Source organism: Drosophila bipectinata, chromosome XR (assembly GCF_030179905.1).
Source record: "Drosophila bipectinata strain 14024-0381.07 chromosome XR, DbipHiC1v2, whole genome shotgun sequence".
Lineage (NCBI taxonomy): Eukaryota > Metazoa > Arthropoda > Insecta > Diptera > Drosophilidae > Drosophila > Drosophila bipectinata.
This window is the reverse complement of record NC_091735.1, coordinates 25,660,099-25,687,376: the sequence shown is the minus strand read 5'-3', so window position 1 is coordinate 25,687,376 and position 27,278 is coordinate 25,660,099. Positions and strand designations below refer to the sequence as shown.

The following is a 27,278-nucleotide window of genomic DNA, read 5'->3' as shown; positions in this document are numbered from 1 at the left end:
TCTGGCTTGGAGGGGAATGCAGCTAAAACACTTTGTTATTTTGACAGCCGACAAAAAAGCGGGCCAATGCCTTTTGGCGAGAACCTGCACTCCTTCTTTCCTTCCGCGACTCGAATCAAAGTCAAGAAATGTTGAGTCATTAAAACGCGTTCCAGCCCCGCCGAATCCTTTGGCCTTTGGTCCCCAGTACCCATTCCGCAGTCTCCAGCCCCCAGTCCTTTGGTCCTTCAAGCTTAGAGTCCCCGCCAAGTGCAGTGCGAAATGCAGTGCAGTTTCCGGCAAACGGCAAACAGCAAAAACCACAACGCACCGCAGTTTCGCTTCACTTGTAGTGACTTTGCTTCAGTCGAGGGCTGCCATGAATTTCATAAATATTTAAATTAAAAATTGACACTAGCTAACAAGTAAAAAGTCCCCAACAACCCGTGCGCAACGCGAGGTACTCTGCTACTTTCCCCCATTTTCAAATATTTTCCTAAACACAACGATTCAGGACAAAAACCTTGAAAAGTGCGAGTAAAAAGCGGTGAAAAGGAAGGAACTGGCAGCCAGGCAGCCCGGCAGCCATCAAGGAGCGAGAAATAACAACAATAATAATAATAATAATAACGCAAAGTCATGGGCAATGATTGAAATTAATGGATTTGTAAATGCTCAGCGTCATTCCCGGCTCTTAACCCTTTGCCGGGACAAGGGGTGACAGATGGGCAGGGCCGGCAGGACGAGCTGGGTGGGCGAGTTGGACTCCGCTTGGGATGTTGTCGAAGCATTATCCCTGTGGCTCAATCCAGACCACTTGATGTTTAATTTCATTTCGCGTTTTAGCCAAATGCCAAAACCTCCCTTTCCACATTCAAAACTATATCAAAATGCGCATTAAATATTAATTTTTCCATAAAATCCAAAGAGCTTTCTCTCTTTATTTCCCTTTAAAACATTACACATTATTTCCATTTATTTCGCCGCTTCTGCCTCTCACCGCTTTGGTTTTTGTTCATTGAATTCTATTTATAAATTTGCACCTGACTGCACGACCCCTCTGCCCCACCGCCACTCTGCCACTCCCCTGCCTAGGTCACCTGAACTCTCTTGTTCTTCTTCGCTCGCAATCATAAAAGGCAACAAAATGTTGAACAAATTTTTATGGCTGCACAAAGCAACAGAGTGACAAAGAAGGCGAGAGGGCAGGGCGAAAAGTCAGCCATCCGACATGCACTGAGAGAAAAATGATGGAAATTGTGATCTCAGTCCAAGCGACGGCCCTGAGAGCGCCCCAATCTGGGGCACAGACCGAGGACACAGACCAGAGCATTTCTGTCAGTGCATCCGATACCATAGCAGCACAGCCGCTTGTTCTTGCCCCGCCCTCGGCTCCCCGCCTGCGGTCGTCGCTTTTGTGGCTGCCCCAAATCCCTCCTCCGCCAGCCGCCCCGCTATTTCTCTCAGTGTTCGGGGCAACTGTCGCGCCTTTCAGTATTAATTACAAATGAAATTTTCTTATCATTTCTGTTGCCGTTGACAACTTTCTGTCTGCCGGCCCAGACCCGTCTGGGTCATTTCCACTCCCCCGGGAGTCCTGGGATTCCAGTGAGTCCTGCTAGGTCCTGCCAGTCCTGCCAACTTTGCCTGGACCTCTACTTTAGGGCCAATAAGCAAAAATAGTTGCTGCTAATTGTTGTTTGCCGTTTATGGTTATGGCCAATGCGTGCTAATTGTCGTCCTGCCATCGTCCTTCGCGTCCTTTCTTCGGGCTTTTCAATTTCGATGGCGAGTTTTATTTTTTCGCCGACTGTCGGGGGAAGGGGAAGGGGCGGCAATTTATGGCAGCACTTTGGTTCGGCTCAATTTAATTTGGCTCGCATACTCTAAGTTCTGGTCCCGGAGCGGGGATCCTTGCCCTTGTGATCTTGGCCAGGTCAGGATTTCATTGCCTACTTATCGGGGCAAGCACTCAAGCCCTCAAGTTGGGGATAGGGACTCCACTTGAGGGCTATGATTAGGTCCTCCCATCCAGCCCCCCGGATCGGGAGAGGACCAAACACCCCGAAAATTGGTGCAGCGACTTGGGAAAACCTCCGGCTGTCAGCCAGAGTATCAGAGTGTTCGATCCTTCGGGGAATCCCCAATTTGCGGAGTTTTTTCCCTCGTTTGCTTTCTCCTTTCTCTCTGCTCGCCTGCCATTTGCTATTTGACTATTTTGTTGTTTCTTGTTTGCTATTTGTTTGCTGTCGTCGTCCTAGTCGTCGTCCTAGTCGTCCTAGTCCTAGTCGTCGCCGTCGCTTGTCTATTTAAAAGGCACGTAAACATGGCCGACTTCTGGCGCGCCCAAAACAACAACAACAATGAAAACAAAAGCAAAACATCAGTGAAATCAAAAGGACTTTCTGGCAGGACTGGGAGGGACTGGCAGGACAGAAGGGGGCTAAAGGATTGACGTGCGCATTTTAGTCACGCTGTCGCGGGCTTTTGCCTTTTTGCCATTTTAGCTGATTGTTTTTGTTGTGTAGTCGGAAGTACATATGTGCCACATACACATATATATATATATAGGCACCATGTGTGAGGGACACCAGGACATCGGCGGATTTGCCTGGCGGGTAACTTAATATTTTGTTGATGTTTGCCCAACTTGATTATATCTATCACTATCATAATACAGCTACACCCCGTCCTGGCAGTCCTTTGACGACCTGCAGCACCGCCATATGCAAATTTTCCAGAAGCCCCAGCAGACAAGCCCTTCTCACAGCACAGATTGCCCAGAAACGATATGGGCCCCAAACTGAATAATGTGTGGAGTGTGTGGGGGAGTGGATTTATTATAATGTGTGGGGTCGGGGACTTAATGAAACTGACAATGTAAACACGGGCTTTCGGCTGGATGATCTCCGGATGGTTCTCTGAGGTGAGACATGGGCTTTGTTCGGCCAGAACCCGATCTCCGCCGAAATAAATAATTAATGACGTAATCGCCTATGGTAATCCAATAGCGCAGGAGACTTCTGGAGAGGAGGGCCTGGATAGTCAAACAGAAAACCATTTTCCTTTAATAGACTTTGTTCGGAGTCCACCAGCCACTGCTAATTCATTTGATTTTTATTGGACCTGGCCAAGGGAGGGAGGAGTGGGCTTGGAGCGGGGCCAGAGTAATATGCAAATAGCCCAAGGCGTGTTCATTGAAATCGGAGGAGGGGGGAAGACCAGGGGGAGGTGCCAGATCTAAGGAACATGGCGGGGTTCCGTTTTAAAAGCGCAAGCAAGTGAAAGCTTTCAATCAATGTCGCTCGCTCGTCAGCCACCCACACCCCTGGCTCCCCCTCCCTGTGGCGCCCCTGAATACAGCTGCCAGCCCAGCCCCCCTTTGGCTTACACGCCTCTGTTTTTGTGGCCAGCTTCGGCTTTTAATTTCTATCGCTACGATTTCATTTTTTAGTTCCGTTCGGTTTGGTTTGGCTTGGCCTGGTTCGAGTAACCATTTCCATTTGCCCCCCACTCCCAAGCACACACCACCTCCACCCCCCTGGCGACGCCCCCTTTTACCCTTCCATGGAGCCACACCTCGTTCTTTGATTTTTATTAAGTTTTGTCGACTCGGTTTCTGCTTTCGTGTGTCAGATTGTCCGTTGTCCGCTGTCCCCTGTCCGCAAGTCCGCTTTTCCGTATCCTGTCCGCGGCCACGCCCTGCCCAGCCACTCCCTTGCCCTTCGCTCGGCTAATGGTAAATGCCATTTCAATTACGTACACAGTACTAAAATTTTATGCGGCCAGTCAACGTGGCTTCTTCCCGAGCTCGTCCTTCGTCCTTCGTCTTTGGTCTTTGGTCGATTTTGTTTTTGCTTTTGCTTTGTCGATTTCCATTTGCGCTTTAAGTGCATTTGCACAATCAACAAACAGGGCCAGGAGGTGGGGCCACTGGCCGGCCGGCAGCAGGGAGGAGGGGAGGACATGTATAGGATATGGCATGCGGGTGTGGCCATAATCAAACATCAATCCGACGCTACGAGGGCCCCTCTGCATCTCTTCGGTTCTGTTTGAACAGAAAAATAGAGGAAACTGAGCCTCATGATATGGTAGACTGTGATGATGGTATCTGATAGGGATACCTGGGTCTGGATCTCTGTTACTTGTTGCGAAGGCGGTTCGATCCTGGCAGGTATTTCACAGAACCAGATCTGAGTCCAGGTAGCACACATACAGAGCTCTCTGGTTGGGTTCTCCATGAAATGCCCCAGTTCCACCCCCCTCCCCAAAGTGGCACCTGAGTGTTGTACCTGTGTGTATGTGTGTGTGTGTCGGTAACAAATGGCACGCAAAACACCTGTCAAAAAAACCGGGGGAAGTGCCAGAAAAAATCCGACAAAGTTTGTAAGCTCATTTTGTTACCCGTTCGTGTTGCTGTTATTGCCTCTATTTTTTGTTTTTGTTTTTGTTTTTGTTCTTACTTTTATTTTTGATTCTCTATTTGTCACTATTCCAACTGCCAATAGGCGTGTCAGAAAGTCAGCGGCGACGACAGCACCAGAAAAAGCCCCGAAACACGAAAAGAAACTGGGTGGACGAACTGGGTTGCTGGGTGGAAGGCTAGGGCGTCTGATACCCTGGAAAGTCAACGTTTTCCGGGCCATTGCAGCGGGAAATCGAGATTAAAAGCACATCAAGTAGGGAGACTCCCTGTTAGAGCATACCCTGTAAAGGGTATCCCTGCGGGGCGCTGACTAAGCCAAATTGTATGTGGCTGAGCTCCGCACTCAGGTGGCCCATGCATTTTTCACCGCTGCACCGAGTTCCGAGTTGGCCGAGATGCGACCTTCGGGTCGGCTGCCACCCAAAAGAGGAAGAACTGCAGAGAGAACCGCAGTCACTTTGGCTTTGCATTTTTTGTGAGCTCGGTGAGCTTGGCTTTTTGGAAAAGCCGGAGAAAGTTTCGTTCGGGGACGGGGATGGAGATGGGGATGGGGGAAATTGGTGAAGGCTGAGTCGTGCATTAGGCAACAGGTGGAAGGGCTTAGTCCGCACTGATCTGCTCATTTCTCGATTCGCACTCCACTGCTCCACTCCGCTTCCTTTGGCTCGCCCCGAGAAAGAGACTCTCATTTGTAATACCCACAGATGAAGGCAGGACCCACTTCAAACGAACAGGAGTGGAGTTCCAACAAAAAGATGAAGCTCCCACTTAAATATTAGCAAAAGTTTTTCTGTCGTCACTGGAGAAGGGCGGGTAGAGGGCCCTGGGTTTAAGCGTAAATGTTCCTCTGACACTGATTTGTTGCCTTTGGCTGAAGAGCAGGAAAATTCCCAGGTGAAAGAAAGGCACATGCACACAGAAAAACAACTCCAAATTATAGACCTAACCTTTGATTAACTTTCACTACAACTATCCCGCCTGACTGAGTGTTCAAGATCAGAAACTAATGCAATCTGCAACCACATGGGTGCATGTCGGGGTCTTTTTGTTCAACCCGAACGATGGTTGGCAGTTTGAAGGGGTTTTTAGACCAACAAAATGTTTCCAGTGCCTGAAAAAGAGCTGAACAACTGACTGACATTGCTTGTTTACTTCCGAGGCAGGAACTCCAGGCTCCGAGCCCCCGCCTCCCGTCCCGCGCACCACTTTTCTTGGCTGGCTTTGCACTTAAACTTTGGCAAGTTACTGCTGCAAGTTGCTGTTGCTGCTGCCGTTGCACTCATTATTGTCAAGTTGCCTGTTACACATTCTCCTCATTTGGGTTACAGGCGGGGCACAGGCACAGACACAAGCTCACCACACACTGAAAAGTCCCACAATGGAAATCCTTGCTAAAATGGAACTTGCCTCCTGCCAGGCAGTCCAAAAATGTTGCTGCATATTTCGGTGAGGAGCTAAGCAGAGCGGTCAACTGGGAACTGCGAACTGCTAACTGGTAGCTGGCAACTGCATCCCTGCATGGATGCGAATCCCCCCCGTAACCTGGCGATGTGGACCCTGGCAGGTGTCTAATCCCGGGGAGAAGTCCCGGAACACCCGGGGGAGGCCACTCAAATTGCTCCTGCCAAATGGCCAGCAAAGAGCAAACAGTGAAAAGTTAAGCGAGCCCATTTCTGGTGTCATTTTACCTCGGCACGGACCCCACTCCCACTCCCACTCCAGCTCCCACTTGCAATCCCATTCTCATCCCAGCCGAGCTCAGCCAACCGTTTCGAGGAGTTATAATGATGTTGCTCCACTGTCTCCGGCTTCACTTGCAGCTGCACCGCTGAGTGACCGGATGACCGCAACGTCCAAAGCATCCACGCCAGCTGCAAGGGTTGCCGGGACAGCGGGGGTGCTCCCAGTTGTGGTTGCCCAGGAGATTTCATTTCAGAGACGCCTCTAAAGCGATTTCGAGCACAAATATTCAAAACAGCAAGGATGCTGCGGAGGCTCGACCCCTTTCCAATCCAGAGATTTGAAACTGCGACGAAAGCGGAAACGGGAACCCTCCAAAGGGCCCATTGGCCTGTCGACGATATGAAGCAGCGGACAGGCGGACAAGTGGCCGGTGGACAGGCGAACAAGCGGACAGGCTAACGGACAGACGGACAGGTGGACAGATGGACGGACTTACGGTGGAAGAGCACAGCAGCCAAGTGACGGCGCAGTTAATTAGTCTAAGTGGAAACGGGAGCACAAACTTTAAGCACTTGCCGCCCTCACTGCTGCCCCTTCAATTGCTACTTTCACTTGCTGCACCTCTTCTGCTTTCCGCTTCTGCCTTCTCCTTTATTGCCTTCCTCCCTCCGGATCCGTGCAGCCTTCCCCTCTTCCTCCGCAGCTGCCAAGTTGCAATTCACTTTTCGGCTGCGGCCATTTAAAATGGGCGAGAAGCAAGTTGGCGCTCGGGAGGCTTCCCAGGGTGTCCTAGGGGTGTGCCGGAGATCGAAGCTGACTGAAAGTATTCCCCACAGTCTCCAGACCACTAGGGTATCATCTATTCTATCCAGAGATCTGGTACATCCTTTGAATCCTAACCGGGCGGGCCAACTCACTCAAGAAGCCCTCTCAAGTGAGCTGCAAACTCGACCGCGCGAGTGTGTTTATTTTTATTCATTAGACCCGAATGCAGAACAGAAAGGACTCAGGACCTACTTGGAATTCATTGCCAGATCCCATTCATTATTTGGCATTCCGGATGCCAAAATAGTTTCTTCCAGTGTCCTGGAACTCTGGGCGAGTATTCAAATTGCACTCGCCTCGGACCCACTCCCACATCCACTATTTCGATTTGAGGTAATGTTTTCCGAATAAATTTCCACTTTGTACAGCAATTGGATTTCCCTTTCACCTCCTGCCACTCATAATGCACTTATCCTGCCGCAAAAAACCAAAAGAATGCAGCGAATCGGGGCAAGACCAGACCTTGAATATCTCCCGCCGGGACACCCGCAGAATGTTGGCCAAAACATTTGCAATTCTTTCGAAATCATCATTACGGATGGGTTATGGGATGGGTTAACAGTGGGTGGTGTTCTGGTGGGTGGCTGAGGCAGTGGGTAGTGGGTGGAAAGTTTCCCGCAGTGCCGGCGAAGAACACACATTCTTCATTAGCCGCGTGGCACATTTTTCTCTGAGGTTTCTGCGAAAGTATGCCACTTTCAAAGGTCCTTGCAGGTTCATACTCATGTGTGCGTGAGTGTGGGAGTAAGTTTCTGTCTGTAGGTGTGTAGGTGTGTGGAAGGCCATGATAAATGAGCCATTGGCATTTATTTTCGTTTCAGTTTCATTTCATTTGGGTTTCTCGTTCTCTCCCACGAAATCGATGTCTGCTGATTTTTCAGCCAGCCAGCCAGTCAGACAGCCCACTGAAAATTACATTTTCAGGGAAAACCCCTCGGAAAAGGCTCCGCTAGTTCATCTAAGCGCACACAGGTGGCGCTAATGTGACTGAAGCACCTTGATTTGTTGCCGAGCCGAGGAAATTATGCCAATTTTTTACCCACATTTGCGAGCCTTTGATTGTGTGTTTTCCTCCTTCTCCATTGCCTGGGCCTGGGCCTCGACCTTGTGGCTTATTTATTTAACAACTTGGCGAAATAGTGGGCAAGGAAGACGGGTGAGGGTCACAAGTACCCATTGATTTTCCTAAAGTGCGAATTTAACATTTAAAACCTTGCCAACTCAATACTGCTCCGATGGAATAAATAATTCATTCCCAGCCGCTTTTTGCTCTGGAAATAGTTTCCCCATTCATTTGGGGATATGTGCTTGGCCTGGAAGGGGCATGTCATCACTTTTTATCTGCATTTATAGCTAAGCCAGCAAAATGTGGATCCAGAACCCATCCAGACTCAAATCCGAATCCGAATCCGAATCGGAATCGGAATCAAAATCGAAATGGGAGACACCAAAGAAGTAGACACTTGGAAATCAAATCGCATTGCTATTAAATTTGACCAGCCAAGCATACCTTGGCCAGGACTGCCAGGACTCGAAAGTGGCCAATGACGATGACGTTGGCACGTCCACACCCCAGCCATGGGCAGAAGGAGCCAGCCAGACCGAGAAGGGGAGCAGGGGCTGGCCAGAAACCCTTTTCGCCAGTCGATGCTTCAATTTTACACATGTTTTGCATGCGAATCTCTTTGGCAAACAAACACGGCAAAACTCTCTACTTTTGACTTGTTCGTGCCGGAAGTTGAAAATTTTCTCAAGCAAATTTTTTGGGCATTTTTACAAAACGTACTTGGGCCAATTTTATTAGCCAGCCAGCCAGTCAGCCAGCTAGCCTGTCTTTTTGGGGCCACACGCAAGGCGAAAGCACAGGAGAAGCTAAGCAAAGCCGAAAGCCGAGTCAAAAAGTTGTAATTTTAATTTAGCTACCAACTGCCTCAAAGACACTCTACCCTTTACACATATATGTACATATATTTTATATACACGTTCCATCAAAGGAGGTCCAAGGCGCCGAAAACCACAAAGTTGCATGTCACGCATGCCACTGCACCTGCAACTGTGGCACTGCAGCTCCGCCACTGCAACTGTTTCGTATTAGGTTGCCAAATTAAATAAACGAATTTAATTTGCATTTGGGTCTGGGTTTCGTTTATGTTTGCCTCGGGGGAAATTAATTTCAAGGAATCCCAGGAAAATAGGAAAGATAAGCCTTTGATAAGTACGTTTACGACCCATTAGGACGGGCCTCGCAAGGACGTAGGAGAGCACATTACCAGGAATGACGAGTGTCGCTTAAAGGGTTCATTTTTCAGTTTCATTGCAAATATTTGCACACGCCATCCGGACCATCCATCGCTTTAAACAGAAGATGCTCGAGGACCCAACAACTAGTCTGTACTTCTTCGATGTATTCCCCCTCTTCTGTTCTGGGAGCTGTCAGTCCTGCCACAGCCCCTCTCCCGACTTCTCCCGACCCGATCCTCGTCCCGGTTTTTGCTGCTCAATAATTTGATGGGTTCGCAAAATCAAAGCGAGCCCTTGGCTGATCCCCTTTGAGTGATTTGCTCGCTCGCCTCACGGACGTTTTGAAATGGAGCAGGAAACGGGCGAACTGAAAGGATTGGCAGGACTCGCCCTGGACAGGCCGGAGTTGGGGCCATTAGGGAGGAAGGATGGGATGGCGGGAGCTCAGCCGGCCGGCAATTAAGTCACAAATCGTTTTTGTTTCCACATACAAACGAATAATTAATGGCCAAGTCGGTGCCCGGCTCCCACTGCCACTGCCACTGCCAGTGCAACTGCAGCAGGACTCAGGGGTGAGGGCACTCAATAATTGAATCGGTTAATAATGCAGCATAATGCTGCATAAATTATGGCCCTAACAAAACGTAATTGGCCCGAAAGCGAGAATGGAAACCGAAAATTAAACTGAAAATGAAAATGAACTGGCATGAGCCATCAAAGTGAGATAAACTCATGGGGATGCCAGAGGTGGCGCAACGGAGGCCCGAAGGGGCCAGAATAAATACAAAATGCGAATGGAATTCTCGAAAACAGCTACTCGTGTTTATTGCCAAATGCCATGTATTTTTGGTCTAGACTTCCTGGGGTGGCTTAATTTTAAATTATGGCCAAAATAACTTTACAAACTGATTTAAATTAGTCCCGACTCCTTCGTCGCAGCCATGTTTTTAGGGCCAACACTCTTGTTTAATGCTTAGCTTAAATGGCTCTAAATTCCAACGAAATGTGTCCCCCGGCTTGGCTTGGCTTCGGCGTTGACCTGCTACAACTTGGCCAAAGCCACCCCCTCTGGTCTCTGGTCTCTGGCTCCCTGACCCCCTGACCCTCTCGTGTTTCCATTTCGAGAGCCATTGTAACGTGTCAAAGTCATTCACCCACATACGCTCGCACTCACACCCCGGGCCGGCACTTTAGGTCTTAAATGCTCAGCAATTATGAATGGGAAGCCGTGTGGAATTTTATTTTCTATTTTATTGACTGTTTGTGCTTTTGGCCAAGACCAAGTCCAAGTCCAAGATAGGCCAGGAGTGGAGAGGCATATACAGTAGGTAGCCATCTCCAGACCTATTTCTATGGCCACCATTTCGTGTGGGGATGCAAGTGCAGCGACTGCAACGAGAGATGTGGGAATTGCTCGGGTGCCAGATGGGCCCCCTGGCAAGGTCAAGGGGTGGCCGGGAGGGTGGGCGTGGCCCTCGCCCATCGAGCAGCAGAGCGTGGCACGCGTGTGTGTGTGTGCGTGTAAGCGCATTGTCAGGTTAATCACTCGTTTTGTTGGCAATTACTGTTATAACCCCAACGAGAAAACTGCGACAACAATAAGCCGAGGAGCTGCTGGGTCAGGGGGCTGGGGCGTGGCAGTTAAGACCACTTGACCTTTTGTTGCCAGCAGCGAATATCAATGAGTCCATTATGTATGAATGTCAATGATTATGGGCGCCTGACATGACACAGCCATGGGGCATGTGAATGGGAATTTTGGATGCGGGCTTCGGATAATACTAAATGTTGAATGGGCGACAAAAATTCCGTGAAGACAGAGGCAGAGACTACGGAGACGACACCTCGGAGTCAAGAGGCAAGGGACGGGGGACGCCGATAAGGGAGCTCCCCAAATGGCAGTTGACAGCGTTTGGCATTTTGGCATTTTGGCACCCCGGACGGGCGACGGGAGACGGGCGACAAAGGCGAAGGACGAAGGACAATAACAGCATCCATTTGGCGTTACCTGGACGGCACATTACACCCCCTGGGAGAACCTAAGGGCGCAGGAGGGCTAGAGGGCGGGTGGGCGGTAGGACTGGTAAGTGCGATTTGGCCACATCATAAAATTTTAGCAGCACGCACAGGACGCCACAGATTCCTTTTCTGGAGATGGAGACGAAGGCGCTGCAAACAAATTCTCATAATCAGTCAAGAAACACATTCAAGGACTTGTTGTCTGTAAACTCGAAAGGTGTACCTTTCATAATCCCCCCGAAACCCCCAATTCCAATCAGGGGTCTTGAAGAATTCCTTCTGCTCCTTTTGCGTATATGTTTACGATACATTTGAGAAGGAGCTGGAGCTGGAGGAGGAGGAGCCTGTCTCCAGCATTTTGTTATGATTATTGTTATGACGGTTGTTGAGCTTCCTTCGCTCCCGTTCCTGGCGTTCCTTGTTTTGGTCCTCAATTGCCTTTTTGTGGCCCGGCTGTGAGTTGAAAAATGTGTAGGCAGCTTTTAGGGTCGCACACACATGCCGCCCGCCCGCCACACCCACGCCACACACACACACAACAGGTGTCCTGGGCGAAATGTTATCAATGGCAAATTAAGCGTAAAATGCTGTCGCACTTTAAAAGGCAAATTAGCCTGGCTCTGCCCGAAGGCGGCCGAGTCAAATGAGGCGTGAATAATGCACCATGTGTGTGTGTTCAGTGTGTACAGTGTGTGTGTGGGAGAAATATTGGGCTTTCCTGGGATCATTTATTAGCCAAGTTCCCCATCGCCCTCCCTTTCCCGGCACTTTCTCTTTTTCCATCGTGTCTCCATCGATGGGGCGTAAGAGAATTATGCAGCCCCCGGCGCCGACGCCCCTGGCCAGCCATTGTTGCCATGCCATTGTTCCAGCCATTGGGAACAATTAAACGGGCTTAGAACTCAACTGGAAACTCTCCCTCCCCTGGCCTGGCCCGGACTCACAAACTGCCAATTGCAGCTGCCATTTAATAAAATTTAAACGTCAAAGCGGCATCGGGCCAATTATTTGTGACCGCACTGGACCCGAAACAGGGGCAGGGGACTGGGTGGCGGGGTGGCTGGGTGGTAGAACACAGGAAAAGGATCGGGAGAAATCAGGATATGAGCGAAAAAAAGCATAAAAGTCCGGCAAGAAAGAAAGCAAAACAATGAGGCGTCCTGGCGGGCCTTTGTCTCTGCGATTCCTTTATTTCACCCAAATGCCAAATGCCAAATGCCCAACAAGAAGATGACGGCTGCTCTGTCCCGCTGACTCGCTGTGGCGTAGAAAGGTCCTGCAGAAGGAGTCCTGACCCAGGAGGAGCTGAAAAGGCCACAGAGTCGGGCCATTGTGCAAATTAAAACTGCACTTGATTATTTCTCCTGCTAATTTTCATTGTTCAGTCCGCGAAAAACTGAAAAAAAAGTGACAGGAACGAGAATGAGGAGAGTCTGGCGGAGGAGAACAAAAAGGATAACAAGTGCCGGAGAACGGGTGGGCTGAAGAATGAGTTCTTCAGTGAAGGACGAACGTTGCTGATAAGAAGTTACTCATTAGTCATTAGGCGGAGACGGAGTGTCTCCAAGACGGTCAACAATCTATATTTGGAACAAATATTCCGGATTAGTCGCCCGACCAAGGGTCAAGGAGTCACTCCTGAGAAGAGCTCTTCTATCTGATTCGCCACTTATTTTTAAATAAAACCCGAATATCATGCGGACTTGGCCGAAAAACAAAAAGCTGGCAGTGGCTTTTCATTAGCGCGCGAGGCGTGGCAACTTAAGCGATGCCAGGTCGGGGTGAAGGGTCATCTTGAAAGGTTGTTTTCTCTTTCAATTCTGGCCACAAATTGAAAGCAAAATGCCAGCGATGATGCTGCTGATGATGATGACCTGGCCTGGACCGCGAGGAGCGGTGAAGGAGTGAAGGGGAAGGGCCCAGGAAAGGGGACACTGACTGAAAATAAAAACAAAGACAGCAGAGAACAGCAGCAAGGACCACAACGACTTTTGGCAACATTGAAACAAAAGGGCGTAGAGTAGAGGGGGCGTGGCAACAGGGAATAGCGACTCTGGGCAATGGGGGGGCGGAAGAGGAAGAGGGGAAGATCGAAAGACAGCAGAAACAGATTGAAATCAGTTTGAAAGCAAGCGAAGCGGAAAAATGCATGACCCCGTCGTTGTTGGAGGCCAAAAACCGGATGACCAGATGAGAGGGATGCTTCGCCGGCTGGAGGGGCGGGCCTAAGGGGGCGGAGGACCACAGTTGGCCATGGTTAAGTGCTGGAAATTATGTTACGCTCGTCGGCCATTGTTTTATGTCTCCATTCGAGGATTATTGGTCATGCATGAGAAGTCACACCACTTCAGGGCCTCGTCCCCCTGCTTCAGGACTTCAGGACTTCACGACTCATTCAGGACACTTCCGTTACCCCCCGTCTTCATGGCCTCCTGCCCCCCGATTGACTTAATGAATAAATAATCCGTAGAATCATCAGGCAAGGATTCAATTGAGGCTTTTCGGGCAGAAAAAAACAGAGTTCCCTGGTTTGAGTTCGAGTGTTAAGGTGGCCCGGGATTTCGCTCAGTGCATGACCGCTTTGCAATCATTTTTCCATCTGCCATTTTTCTGCCAGGATCCACACAGACACAGACACCCGTCCAGAGCGATTTTAAAATCCAACCCAGAACCAAAATCTCAACTAAGACCAAACAGCACACAAAAAACAACAGCAACAACTACGGGAGTGAATAACAAACATCCTGAGCAGCACAACAACAGCACCAACAACACACCAAGTACATCCATGCGAAAATAGCTAAAGAAAAAGTATAATTTCCATTTCAAATTGAATTTTCATTTGCACAAAAGCAGAATTGAGAAAAAGCAGAAGGAGGCAGGATCGGGAGCAGGAGTAGGAGTAGGAGCAGGAGCAGGACCAGAAGCAGCAGCAGCCTGTGCTTCCCATATATCTGTATTTTGTGGACGTCGTGCATACGTATATCCTAACCCCCAGTATCGGTAGAATATAGAGTGGCTTAAGAGCCAGAGCCGGCTAAATATTTTTGGTGGCACGAGCATGGGGGCTGGGGCAAAAGCGAAAATCAATGTCCTAACGCGGCCAGTTTAATGTTTTCGGGATTACAGCCTGCCGGCGGTCTGCAGGACTTCTTGCCTTCGCCCCTGCCACCCCTTTAGCACATGCATATCCACAAACACACACACACACAGACACATAGAGATACTCGACGTGCACCAACTTAATTTAGCATTAACACAGACACACCTCGCACACACTCACCTCCTCCGAGGGAGGATGTTGTTATGGCCATTGCTCGGGCGCCAACAAACTTTGGCCTTCCAGTCCGCACCTCCTGCCCCGTGCCACCCCGTGCCGCATACCATCTGCCCTGCACTCTCCTGTTTCGTTAGCTACGTGCCAAATTACGTAGCCGACCTGTGAGCCAGGCGAGAAACAAAGAAGGAAGCCAAACAGGAGCGGGTAAGCTGCCCCAGCAAAAACCGATCAACTATTTTCGTCTGTGTAATTAATAAAAGTAAAAAGAGGCAAACAGACTCATAACCTGCTTCGAGTTCTGGCCAAAACAGAGCCAAGGAAGTCCGATTTAAAGCGCCGGGACTTGAGCAATGTGATTAGACACATTCCTGCCAAATGCGAAACTTTTAAAGCGCCATTTGCATCGAGGCACTACCGCCCCGAAACGCACTGTTGTGGCCCTTTTCGGTTTCGGCTGGCACATTTTGGAATTTTGTTTATTTCCGACACGAACCGACAGCGGCAGCTGCGACCCAGCCGAAAATCATTTCTGATTTCTGAAATTGTTCTTTCAATTTCGCGTTGCCATTTGATGGAGCGAGAGGGTGGTGGAGGAGGCGGTGGAGGAGGGGGGCGGTGGGGATCGAAATTGCCCAATGAAGGGGATTACTTAGTGCACTTCGCTGAGCGAGAATTAATTTATTAAGCCTGTGGAGTGGATGCTCCTTGTCGAGGCCACCAGAACCCATCCCAGCCTGTCTGGCTGCACTCTTTTGATTTCCCACACGTGCCCCCCCCCCCCTCCCACACAGGGCCTGGGACGGGGCAAGGAGCCTCTAGGTTGCAAGCTGCACCTGCAACTGTCCCAACGCTCACGGCTGATTTATCGCCCATGAAATTTATGTTTAGTTTAATCGAATGGGGCAAACAAAAATTGTGCAGAGCGAGCGGCCTGCTTATCGCTGCCCAAAAGAAGTCCTGTCCCGCCACCCAGGCTCCTCCCCTCCCTCCCGGGCTCTGCAGGGCAGGCCGCCCCTCGGAAAAGTTTACTTAAGCACAGGAGGAGGCGCAGTGCGAAATTAAGCAGCAGCAGGAACCAAACCACTTCGGCCAGGAGCACAGGCGTAGGCGAGGCCGGATGCGGGGGCAGCGGCTCTGCCGAGTGGACAAAACCCTCTGACTGACTCCTCCTTAAATTACATATTTGTTATTAAATTTTCAGTTCCACAATTTTTATAAAAAGGATAATTTCCAAGCGGAGTTATAAGGGACGCACGCCCCTGGCATGTCAGCCGCCGTCCAACCCCCGCCGGCTAGGGGTTTTATTTCTCGAGCCAGGAGCCAGGAGCCAGGACCTGCTCCTGCTCCTGTTCCTTGGACTCCTTCTTCTTACTCGGCAACGTTTACTGCTGCAACTCGCAGACGCAACTATTGCAAAATTTCAACGTGAATTTATTGCATGAACATTTCTTTTTCTCAGCTCGCATTTTGCTATTTTCTTATTTTAGCTTTTGCATTTTTTTCGTCTTCCTCATCTTCGTGATATTTTAGTTTCGCCCATATTTTTTATTTTGTTTGTTTTCCTTTTTGGCCATGCAGTTTGGGCCTCCTCCCGCTGCCCCTCCTCTAGTTTTCGTGCCTCTTCCGACGTGTTTTCGGCTCAGCGCTGAATTTTCCTGCGGCCGCCGGCTATATATGTCCTTCTGAATACAACATCCAACCGAACACACGTATATCCTGTCTGTGGCTTTAAATTCTGTGTGGAGCTGCAGCTCCAGCTCCAGCGGCCCCTGGGAGCCAACATTTAGTAGTTGCAACTTTTATGAGCCTCGGTTTACGGCCGTCTGTAGGTCATGTTAAATCGAAAGCCACCGTTGCCAGAAATAAACGTCAAGCTCTGGAAGCCCTCATTTAATTCCCCCAAAATTTTCCCCTATTTCGTGAATGGAGCGTTTTCCGCATTCATATTCAGATGGGAGATATTTTAATATTCAATCAACAGCTTCCGTCCGTCCGCCTGCGCCCATTTAATTTAAAATTTGATCAAATTTGGATGGGATTCTTGGTTTTTTGTGCGATAACCACAAACTTTTGTCGTCCATTTGCATCTATCGATCTGAGTTCCATTCGATTCAACCCGCAATGCAAATGAGGTATGGAATGCTCGCAAGTTGGCCTAAGTAGCCCCCGATTAATGTGCAAAGTTTTGGGCCACTTGCATCCGTTTTGTGGTAATTTCAGGCCATCCACCCAGCCCTTCTCCCTCCACCCCGACAGCTGCAGTTGCAGTTGCAGCTGCGATTTATTTATTTATTCTGCTGCTCATTATCCCGGGGTGGCTCCGTAATTAATGTTGAATTTACAGTGACAGATCTGTGGCGCCGATAAGACAGCAGTGCTGGCTACCAGGACCCAAGGGGCCTTCAGGATAGCACTGAAAAGAATTAGAGCCGAGGAGGTGGACTCCAAATACTTACCATTGGGCTTAACGAGGAGGCTTAAATAGGAGATCAGCAAAAGAACTCACTATACGATACCCAGTACTTGCAGCTATAGGGATTTCAAGAGAGATCTAAAGTACGCCCAGTGGCCATGTTGCTACTTGCCGTGTTGCAGGTTGCAGGTTGCAAGTTATGCAAGCGCGTGTCAGGCTGATGTGAACATTTGCATATCGCATATCGTTGACACGGTTGACACTGACCCCAAATGGAAGCCCAAACAGGGGAAGGTAGGGGCGAGTGCCGCTAGTCCGGATGGAATTATTCAATTTTTGACTAGATCAAAGCTGGGCGCTGACAGGTCACAGGTCACAGGCAACATACAGGTAACAAGCAGCGTGCTAGGTCACGGGTCAGAGGTCGCGCAGGTGGCACGCACGGGCCAATATTAATTCAATGGTGGGGCAGGAACCGATGGAGAGGCGAATAAGGGGGGGATTTGAGGACTCACCTTGCATCCGGGCCAGGAGCAGGAGCAGCGTGCAGCAGAGGGCCTGCAGCAGCTCCATATTTCATAAGCGCTGAGTTATTCTCCGGCACTCGGACTCCTCGGGCTCCGGGCTCCTTCGACTTGGGCTCCTTCTACGGCGAAACTTGGCCCGTAACTTACTGCCACTGTCAGAGCCACCGACTGCCACCGTTCAATGTCCGCTTTTCCGCTTTCCGCTGCTCCGCTTTTCCAGGACCCTCCGGCGCCTCCCTCCGTCGGAGCGATCGGCGAACAATGCGCAACTTAAAGGGCGAACGGCATTCTGGTTAATTGCACCGGCAAGTACTGCAAAGAAAGGCGGTAGACGACAAGAATGAGTGAAGGGTATGCTGGCTGAGGGGTGGGGAGTACCCAGGGGTGCTGGTTCTTAAATTAATTAGGAGCTCTGTCAGGACCCAGGGGCTATCAGGACCCAGGTGATATCCTAAATGAGTTATTTCGGACTAGTACTTTATTATACGGTTGCAACTATTCTGACACGCTCAGATCCCGAACCATTTCCAAGGCCACAGCCCAAGACGCCCGGGCAGGAGGTCCTGCACAGGGTATGCTGTGCTGGCCACTTGTATTAGCCATCGAGGGTGTGGGGCGGGCTCTTCTGGGGCATTACGTCAGAGATGGAATGCACTCGCTGCAAATGTTATTAACAAACACAATGCCATAAATACACACACACTGCTCCGGTGTGTGGAAGGGCCGGAGCGTGTAGGACACGGCGGAACAAGAACAACAATGCCACGGTGGCCACGGCTGAGTGACCTTTCTGGTCGTCAAGTAATCGCATTCGCAACGGTAGCCCCGACAACTTCGCATTTTTATGGCAACAAACGTCAGCCATAAACATTTTTATAACGCTGCAAGAAGCGACCGGAGCGAGGGGGCGTGGCGAGGGTGGTTGGCGAAGGTGGGGGCAGGTGGCGGTGGGTGTGGCGGCAAAGAAAACGCATAAACCACAAGCAAAATGAATTGTGTTTTCACTTTTTGTAATTAGCCTGCACTAAAGTGCTCCACTCAGAGAGTGCCAAGCTCCCAGACTACCAGTCCACTAGCCCACCAGACCACTAGCCCACCAAGGACTCCCAGCAGAGTCCTTGCCCGTGTCCGGATTCCTTCGGCCGGGCAATCTAAATCATGATAAACCCACTCGCAAGGTGGAGCCGAACAGAAAGCACTACAAACTTAATCAAGGAACTTTGCAGCTGCTAATCGAAATGCGGAAAGCATTTGAAAAACCAAGAGTATGAGGGGGGCGTTTGGAGTTCAAGTTGGAGTCGGAGGTGAACTAACATATGCATAGGTCCAAAGAAGGTGCTTTACGTATTAAAATAAATATTCTTTCGGCCAAGACTGGCCAACAACCTGCCCCAAATTGTCAATTTGCAAACTCGAACTCGAGAAAACGAACTTGAAACCCGTCCCAAAGCCATTGCCTCCGGCAGGACCTTGACTGGCCCGAAAACAATGCCATCGATGGCACGGCAGGACTCTGAATTGAGCAATTTTCCTCGGTCCAGTCCAGTTCAGTCCAGTCGAGGCGAGACGAGGCCTGGTTTGGGTCAAGTCCGCTTTAAGTTATTTGTATTCAAAATATTCATTTCGTGCCGGCCACGTCCCAGGGCCCGGAGTTGCGACAATTTGTAAACTAGGCCTGAATAAAACATGAAAATGGAAAACACAACGACTCTGGCAGCGGGACATGTGACTCCGCTTTCCCGCTCCGTCCGACTCGCTCGGACAAAACTGCACGGTTACATAAACAGGATAATAAGGCACTTAACATGCACTCGTCGCTGTTGTCCACCACACACACCCACACCCATGTATCTGGTGGGGGTAGGGAGGCGAAAAAATCCTTTAGAAGGAGCACTGAGGAGAATTGAGAGTCCTAGGCCCTCCGAATAGGAGCTCTTCATGGAAGACAGATGGACCATTCGATCCCAGTTTCTCTCAGTGCAGCAAATGGCGAATGCTGAATGCCTGGAATGCCTGAAATGGCTTCGTTGTAGGCGTAACAATAAGGAGACCAAAGCAGGCAACCAACAAACAACAAAGCAACAACGGGAGAGGCAGCAGCAGTCGCCGCCACTTATGTCAGAGCAAATCAAGCGTTACACTCCCCCTGCCACAACGCCGCTGTGCCTCATGCCCCATGCCCCATGCCCCTGTGCCGCTCCACTCGCTCCTCGAGCTTTTAGACATTTTGCCTTAATTTACGTTTTATGTCATGTCATGAGCGTAATTGAAAATTTCCCCAGCTAGCCAGGATCCTGCTGGAGGACGCGTTCATTACGCCTGCATGTGGGCCCCGAGTTAATACCCGATCGAAGCTAATGAAGCCATCGGCGGGGCCAAAGGAATCCGCACGGGCGACACCCTGAGCAGACAATCTTCGAAAATTGGCCAAATTACATGAGTAAACAAGAAATTAAATTGTAAACATATTTTGGGTATTTTTGGGGAAGTTCGCACCTCACAGAGCAGGGAGGGATCCCTTCGAGATGGCATGCTAGTTTGCAAATTGATTCAACTTTATTTTTTAATTGTTTCCCCAAACTTGAGGACTTGCTGCACATGGCTGCCTCAATTCCATTTGATCGTTTCTTTCTGAAACTTTTGCTGACACTTGACAGAAGGCAGGACTCTGCCGTCTGCCGTCTGCTGCCGTCTGTAGGCCTTCTGCTGCCAGTGTCTCTCAATTAACTTGAAAACTTCCTGCAGACTGAGGAGGTTGCAGGTGGCAGCAGCTAGCAGGCGGCAGAGCAGGAAAAAGGATACAACAATAGACAGCAGATTATGCAATTCGAATGCAGCCTTATCTCGTATTTCAGGCATTTGTCACACAGTTTACATATTTGGCACACATTTTATTTGAAATTTTAATAAGTTCGCTCGCTCTGGATATCTGCAAGTCTAAGCCTCAGTCCGGCAGCCCGGCAGCCCGGCAGTTGGTAGTCGGCATTCAGCATTTATTCCGTAAATTATTGAAATGTTTTCTGGGGACTTAAATTTGTGTCTTTATTCGGCTTTAAAGAAGACATGTCCACAAAGACGGCTTAATTGGGGCTTGCCACTCAAGCTTAAAGGGAGTGTTGTTATTGCGGCGGAGCGGCGGCAGCTTCAAAACAATATTAATTTCCAGCCAGGACCTTTTAGCCGGCCAACAATGAGATCATTCTGCTGTTTTATATATTGTTAGTTGGATTTGCATTTGCCGACAATTATCTATTTTTAATCCGGCAAACAAAAGGCAGAGTTATTGCAACTGCTATTGCATTGTTAAATTCGATTCCCTGCTGTCTCTGACACGGCGGCCCTTGATGAAAACAGGGCGGGGCTTAATCCCGAAAGGGCCACCGCCTGGGCCCAGTGTCCTCTGTCCGATTAGCACAAGGAGGACGATCTGCCGCCACACAAATCATTCGCAGCCCGTTGGATCCTTAATTTGCTTTAAATAAATTTTATTGGTATTGCAATGCAGCTGGGCAGGGCTGCAGGGCTGCAGGGTCTCTTGGTCCTTGTCCTGGACCATGTCCTGTGCCAGGAGCTACAAACTAAATGACATTTATTGTCAGACCGGGGGAAGTCAGACCGTTAACCGAAAATGTCTTTTCATATTTTTCATGCACCATTTCAGCGCGCGGCCCTGGCATTTTGTGCGTTGCATTTTCATACAAAGCCACGTGGTACGTGGATATGTGTTTTACTTATGCGTATTTATTTATTGACCAGGTCCAGGACTCAGGGCCCATCTCTGCCCCCTTCCCTTGCTGCCCATTCCCATTCCCATTCCATGCCCATGACCATCCAGATCCCAGCCAGTTGCCACAAGAATATTGCAATGGCAATGGCTGACAAATTTATTTCGTTTGGCCGCCGGCGGTTTTTCTTTCCGCCCTTTGTTCTTTTCATTTTTGCAATGTGTCGGACCCTGCCATGCATATTAAAATGTTCAAAAACACACTTGCAACATCGACACACACCGCACACCCAGCCCACCCACCACACACACGGCTGCCCGGCCATTTACTGTTGCATATTCATTATTGAAAAGTTTTTCAGCTACCAAACTCCCCCGCACCGCCTACGACTCATAACAAAAATGATAAGCAAATGTTTTAAACTCGCCCCTGAATGCATCACGATTCCTTGGGGGATCGAACGAGTGCTCTGTTTTATTTGCTTCCACAAACCTCCCGCAATTATTTCAGGTCCGAATCCATTTATTTTGGAATTAGTCGGCCAGAAATGCGTCTGATGTGTTGCATTCATAGTTATACGGCGGGTAGTTCCTTGGGGGCGACGGCAATCAATTGATTGATTCATTTTTATCCTTTGATAACGGTTTTGTACCAAAGGACATTGGCGGTACCGGGCATCACATAGCCTTCTGCTACTCCAACATTTTTTTCCGCCCTACTTCCCAAGGCATTTTAGCTTTTCTGGCCCCCGAAATCCTAATCCCACTACACAGATCTCGGGCTTTGGCCGACTAATTACTTTTCCGCCTGCAACCTTAAAAGTTCGCCCCCCGGCCAAGTTGATCAAACTAATTTGTTGGCTTCCCAACTGTGGGCTGCCGGGGAGCTGGCGGGATGCCACACAATAAAATCCGCAACAATCTGGGCCGCAATCTGTAGTTAAACTTGGCCACTTGGACACTCGGGTGTCGTGTGGCATTACGACTTTTTCGGCGTAACAGTTGCGTGCGGCGTTACGGAAATTCCTATAGCTACGTAAACATAAACGGCTGCTAATTGAAATATTAACACCTAAACGGATGAGGACTATGACGATGACGATGACGACGCCGATGTCACCGCAACTACCCTGCCACATGCCACTTGCCTCCCACACACACACACATACTGCGAGTCGCCACAACATGTCGGGCCAATCACTGCGAGTGTGAGTGTGTGCAATTAAACAAAATGCGCATAACAATTGGCTAACCACGATATGCGACCTCAAAAACATAAACAACCGCAAATGTAGCGTCATGAACACGCAAATGGCCAAAAAGAGGACAAAGTGGCCCGAACGGGCGGCAAGGGCGCGGCAAGGTGCAAGTTCACGTTAACCCATAAATACATACACGCATTAATAGTGTTTGTACTGTAATATCGCCCCCATGTGCCGGGCTACAATTTATTCCGTTTGTGCAAATAATTAGTCGGGCCCTTTAAAGGCCAACACTTTTTATTTCCCAGTTCCACTGGCTGGCCAGGACACTTTCAGTCATCTGAGGGTGCAGCGTCAAATCACTTTAAGAAAAATATTATTCCAACTCGCTGCCAACGGTTAGAGGCATGCTTTGTTTAAAAATCAACATGGAGGTATTCCGGATTTGTTTTTCTGTGATTCCAAGGATTTAAAATCACAGAACCAAGGAGCTGCAGGCCGAAAGGACCGGCAGACCTGCATGCTGAGCTCCAGGATCCGGACCAGGATCCGAATCTGAATGCAGGCTGATTGCCGACGAGGAGCAAAAAATAAGTAAGGAAATCAGACAGCTCGCTCTACATATGCACTCCAATTTTATGAAAATGCTTTTTATTAATTTCGTTTTGATTCCGTTTGGCTATTTTGCGAATGTGAGATTCGCGGAGAGGACGGCGGAGGCTGGAGGCTGGAGGGAATGGTTGGAAAAACACGGAAAAAATGGCAAATAAATTGTCAGCTTGATTTTATTGTTGACGGCAGCGACGCCGTTCGGGGAAATTGCTGGCAAATATTTGTGCAATTTTTTGTTTCCCCATTACCCGCGGTGCATGCCCGAAATTGTGTCCGGCCGAGAGCGGGGCGGCTCCAAAAATTGGCCATTTGATTGATGAAAATTTGATGAAATATATTTACAATAAATACGGGAATAAAGAGCCTGTCCAGCCTGTCCAGCCCATCCCGTCCTGATCCGTTCCGTTTCGTTGCGATAACAATTTCCCGTCCTGCGCTGACTAATCCGCGGCAATTAAACCATTATTTCCAATTTAGCCAAGGGAATACGAATTCGGGTATGGAAGCGCATTCCCCAGGCACTCTTTTGTATTTTATTGCGGAATTTATGAAATTTCTCTCAATTAAACATTGTATGCAACTTATTCGGCAACGAATCGCGGCTTGTGCATAAATACCAGGGTTTAGGGAGCGAGGAAGAATTCGAAGCACTGGTTTCTGCCTGAAGGGTTTTTCGAAATAATTTTCGCAGCTCACAAACACAAGTTCTCACTATTGTCGCACTGGAGACATCACATCACTTTCGAAAGGATATCCTATCTCTATACACATCCTAACGCCTCTCTTTCCCCGCCAAGGATATTAGCGTCAAAGCCAACTTTAGAAATCTACTTCTTCACTTCATTAAGCTCTTCACTTCGCTCTAAAGATATGCCACTTTTATTGCCACCATTAAATATTAAACGCTTCTACTTAAAAATGCATTCCAATGAGCCCCCGAAATCTTGTCCTCCGTCGGTGGAAAATTAGCGCGCGATTCTCTCGAAACTGACAAGCTTCCATTCCGGCCATTCCGGGCTGACGTTCGAATGCACTTCCGTTTCCGGCACTTGAAGTTGGCATTCGAAATGCAATCGAGAAACGATTAGTCAACAAGCCCGGCCAGGGCTTTGTCTTCTGTATCGGTCTTCGGTTCACAGTCCTTGGCCGCTGATTTGTTTCGCGTTTGGCAGCCAAACTTCTTGTTTCTGACTCTGAATTCGCATTTAACGTTTTCGGGGGCGGCAAGTTGGCTAATGAAAATTACCAGGCAACACGGTGTTGCTGGCTGGGCTGGCATGTGAGCCTTTTGATTATAATGAGCGCAAATTACGTTGATTTGGGGCCTTTGACTTTTCGGTTTGGTTCCACCGACCTGCGGTTGCTACTTGTTTGTTTGGCTGCCAAAATCGAGAAAAGGCAAACATATCTTTCGGCAGCGCCTGTTTTTGGGATTTGGACTCTGATCTGGATTGGTTTCTGTGTGTCGTGTGCGGGGCCCTCATTAGTTGCCCGAGGAATTTCATTGGCTTTACCTTTACCTTTTAATTTGATTAATTCGGCCGCCCGACTGATTGCCTGACTTCTTGGGAATCGACTTGCGACTTTGCGGGTTTCTGGCACGCAACAAAAACAAAAAAAAATTCCGAGTATTTCAGGAGATCGCTGGGAACAGAGAACTCTATGGGGTAACTTGAAAGTTTCACTTAGTTTTGGTTTGAGAGTTGAGAAAGGATCGGTTGGGATGCACGGCTCGGATGGAGCGACTGACAGTTTCCCGCGAATGCTGTTCGAGATTCAACAAGGACGAGCTGCCAGCTCAAGTCGAACCGCACGTGTTGACGCTTCAAACAAAACTGTTGCGCTGCGGACTGGCTCTGTGCTGCGGTGCGAGTCCTTCGAGTGGCAGGACCTCGGCCGTGCCGACGCGGCCCGAGCGCCTCTCGGCTCCCTTCGGCTGTTGTCACGTCTGCCGTTGGCTGTGGGCCATCCTGGCGGCCCGTGGCGCCGCTTCCTGTTTGCGAAACTGGCCACTGGCGCCTGCGCCCCGTTGGCCAAACTGCTGCCGAACGCCCTGGCGAATGTCCTGCCGAAGGCTCCGCAGCAGTCGCCTCGACTCGGGCCGTGGCGGCCGAAGGATGTCCGGCGCGCCACTGCCTGATTCGCAGGACTCACCGTGTGGTGAATTCTGAGGACTTGCCGGTTCCAATAGATTTGTTTACGTTTTGTGTTTACATTCCAGGACGAGCTGGAAACACGTGGCGTCTCCTTTGGATTGTATCCTGCCATTGAATGAGTTCAAATAATGCGTTTTTGAGGACCCAAAGAAGAGATTAAAAATCAGATATTAAAAGCTCAAAGTAAGTATTAATTGTTTTAATTATTAAAAGTTAGTTTTAGTCATCCTAGTTTTCTTCAATCCAGAAAATGTTAAAATATATATAATTCTTGTTGAAATATAATTTTTTTATGCTTTTGGCTTTTTTACGGTCTTCAGATTTTGTTTTTTAAAGAGTCCTGGAAGCCGCAAGTCCTGTTCCGGCTGCCCAGGCCCTGGCTCTCGTCCTGTCTGCATTTTGTGCGCATTTTTCCATCTGATTTGACATTTGTGCTAGGTAAACACAAGAATCCCAGCAACTTTTAATAAGACCGAGGAAATGGACTGTTTTGAGCACGGGCTGGCATCAGAGGGGGGATGGGAGGAAAGTGTCGAGTGCCGAGATTCTGGCCAGTCTTCTCCAGAACCAGAACCAGGACCCGAACCAGAAATCAGAAAACAGACTGGGGCTGGGACTGGGACTGGAGAGTGAGTGTGTGTGCTTTGGCTCTTTTGAGCAATTTAGTTTTCTGCCATTTGCCACAAATGAAATTCGCTTTTTTGGGCCGCCACGGCGTATGCGTCATGTGTTTGCACTGCACTTGTTTCTGGCCAAAAGCGGGGGCGATTTATTCGAGGGGGGGTAGGGGCTAGGGGGCAAGCGGCCAGTGGCAAGTGGCAGTTGGCAGAAGGCAAAAGCCAGACCAGTTTTGAAGAACTTCCCTCTCAGTTTCGGCCACAAAGTGAGCCAAAAAAGTAGTTCCAATCGAACGAATGCCTCTAACTAGCTTTTTGTTTAGTTGCTTGCTTCAATTTAATTAAATTTTCAGCGCCGGTCTGCCCCATGGTTTTGTCTGGCACGAATATTCAAGCAAATTAATTGGGGCAGGCACACGATACTAATAATAGAGAAATCGAGCGGCTGCCTGCCTGATTTTTGCCAGTCAGCCAAGCAAGTCAGCCAGTAATTTTAATTAATTTCCCGGACGCCGCCAAAGCTAAATAGCAATAGCAATTGCAATACCAATTGCAATCGGAATCGGAATCAATGCGAAATCAAGTCAAAAGCCCAATCAGGTTCAATGGATGTGTGTTTGCCAGCTCTTTGAAAAGGTGCGGTGGTCTACTAAAAGACCATCGTATACCCTGTAATGCTGCGGATGACAGTACTTCCGATGGGACTCGGCACTCCCCGGCCAGGCGGCTACCCTGGACGGGAACTAGCACACGTGAGAAAAACAGGAGCGTCAGGAAGCGGCCTTCAGCCTCACATGTCCAAAAGTTCTTTATTACCTTCCTAGCTGGATTATTAAAATTTCATCGAATTACGTGCGAATAATACCAAATTGCCCTTGGCACTTTATACGTCGTCCTGCGTCTTCGGACGGCTTCTGTTGCTTCTTCGTGGCTCGGTTCTCCTGCTCCGGCTCCGGCTCCTCTCCGCTGCCAGCCGGCGTACAATTAACTTTAGCAGCCACTGTAACCAAGAAATCAGAGAACAGGAGACGAAAAACAAAAGCCATCTATTTTTTATACGCCATTCGGCAGAAGCTGGCATTTCGGCATTCCGGCATTTTGGCCCGGCTCTTTGGCATTTATTTTTCGCTCTCGCAAGCGCTCATGTGGACGTATAGAAAAATATATACATGTTGTGGAAAAAAGATAGAATCCAGGAAGAATATAGAAATTTCGGAACATTTGTGCAACTTCAATGTTGATGATGAGTGCGCTGCTGCCGCTTCTGCTGCTGCTGCCCCACAATAAAGCCAAACTTTTTTGATTACTTTATGCTAACGGCAGCTGCGTCGCGTTCACATTTAGTTTTTGGCTTTGGCCGCAAAGTAATTGCAGGACCCACACTGCAAAAAATGGGGGCCGCCACTGACAGATGTCGGCCAGAGTCTATTGGGGCACCGCATATTGACACAATTACAGGAGAGGCGGGAGTGCTAATGACTCTCAAGGTGCCCCAGCAGTGCCGGGTTTTAAACTTCAGAACTGATGTCCTGGAACTGTGGTTAACGAATAGACAGAACAGAATACCGCCAAGC

General features: G+C 49.1%; 1 protein-coding gene across 1 annotated transcript in view; it reads right to left on the bottom strand.

Moving 5' to 3' along the window:
• Nucleotides 1-24,748, bottom strand: part of CARPB (Carbonic anhydrase-related protein B) — a 43,256-nt gene extending 18,508 nt beyond the window's left edge. The window contains exons 1-2 of the mRNA XM_017239315.3: nt 24,452-24,748; nt 17,382-17,705 (exon numbers count right to left, since the gene is read on the bottom strand). Of these exons, the coding sequence (XP_017094804.1) occupies nt 17,382-17,439 (58 nt within the window). The 5' untranslated portion in view covers nt 17,440-17,705; nt 24,452-24,748. The remainder of the gene's footprint in view (nt 1-17,381; nt 17,706-24,451) is intronic.
• Between the last annotated feature and the right edge of the window lie 2,530 nt (nt 24,749-27,278).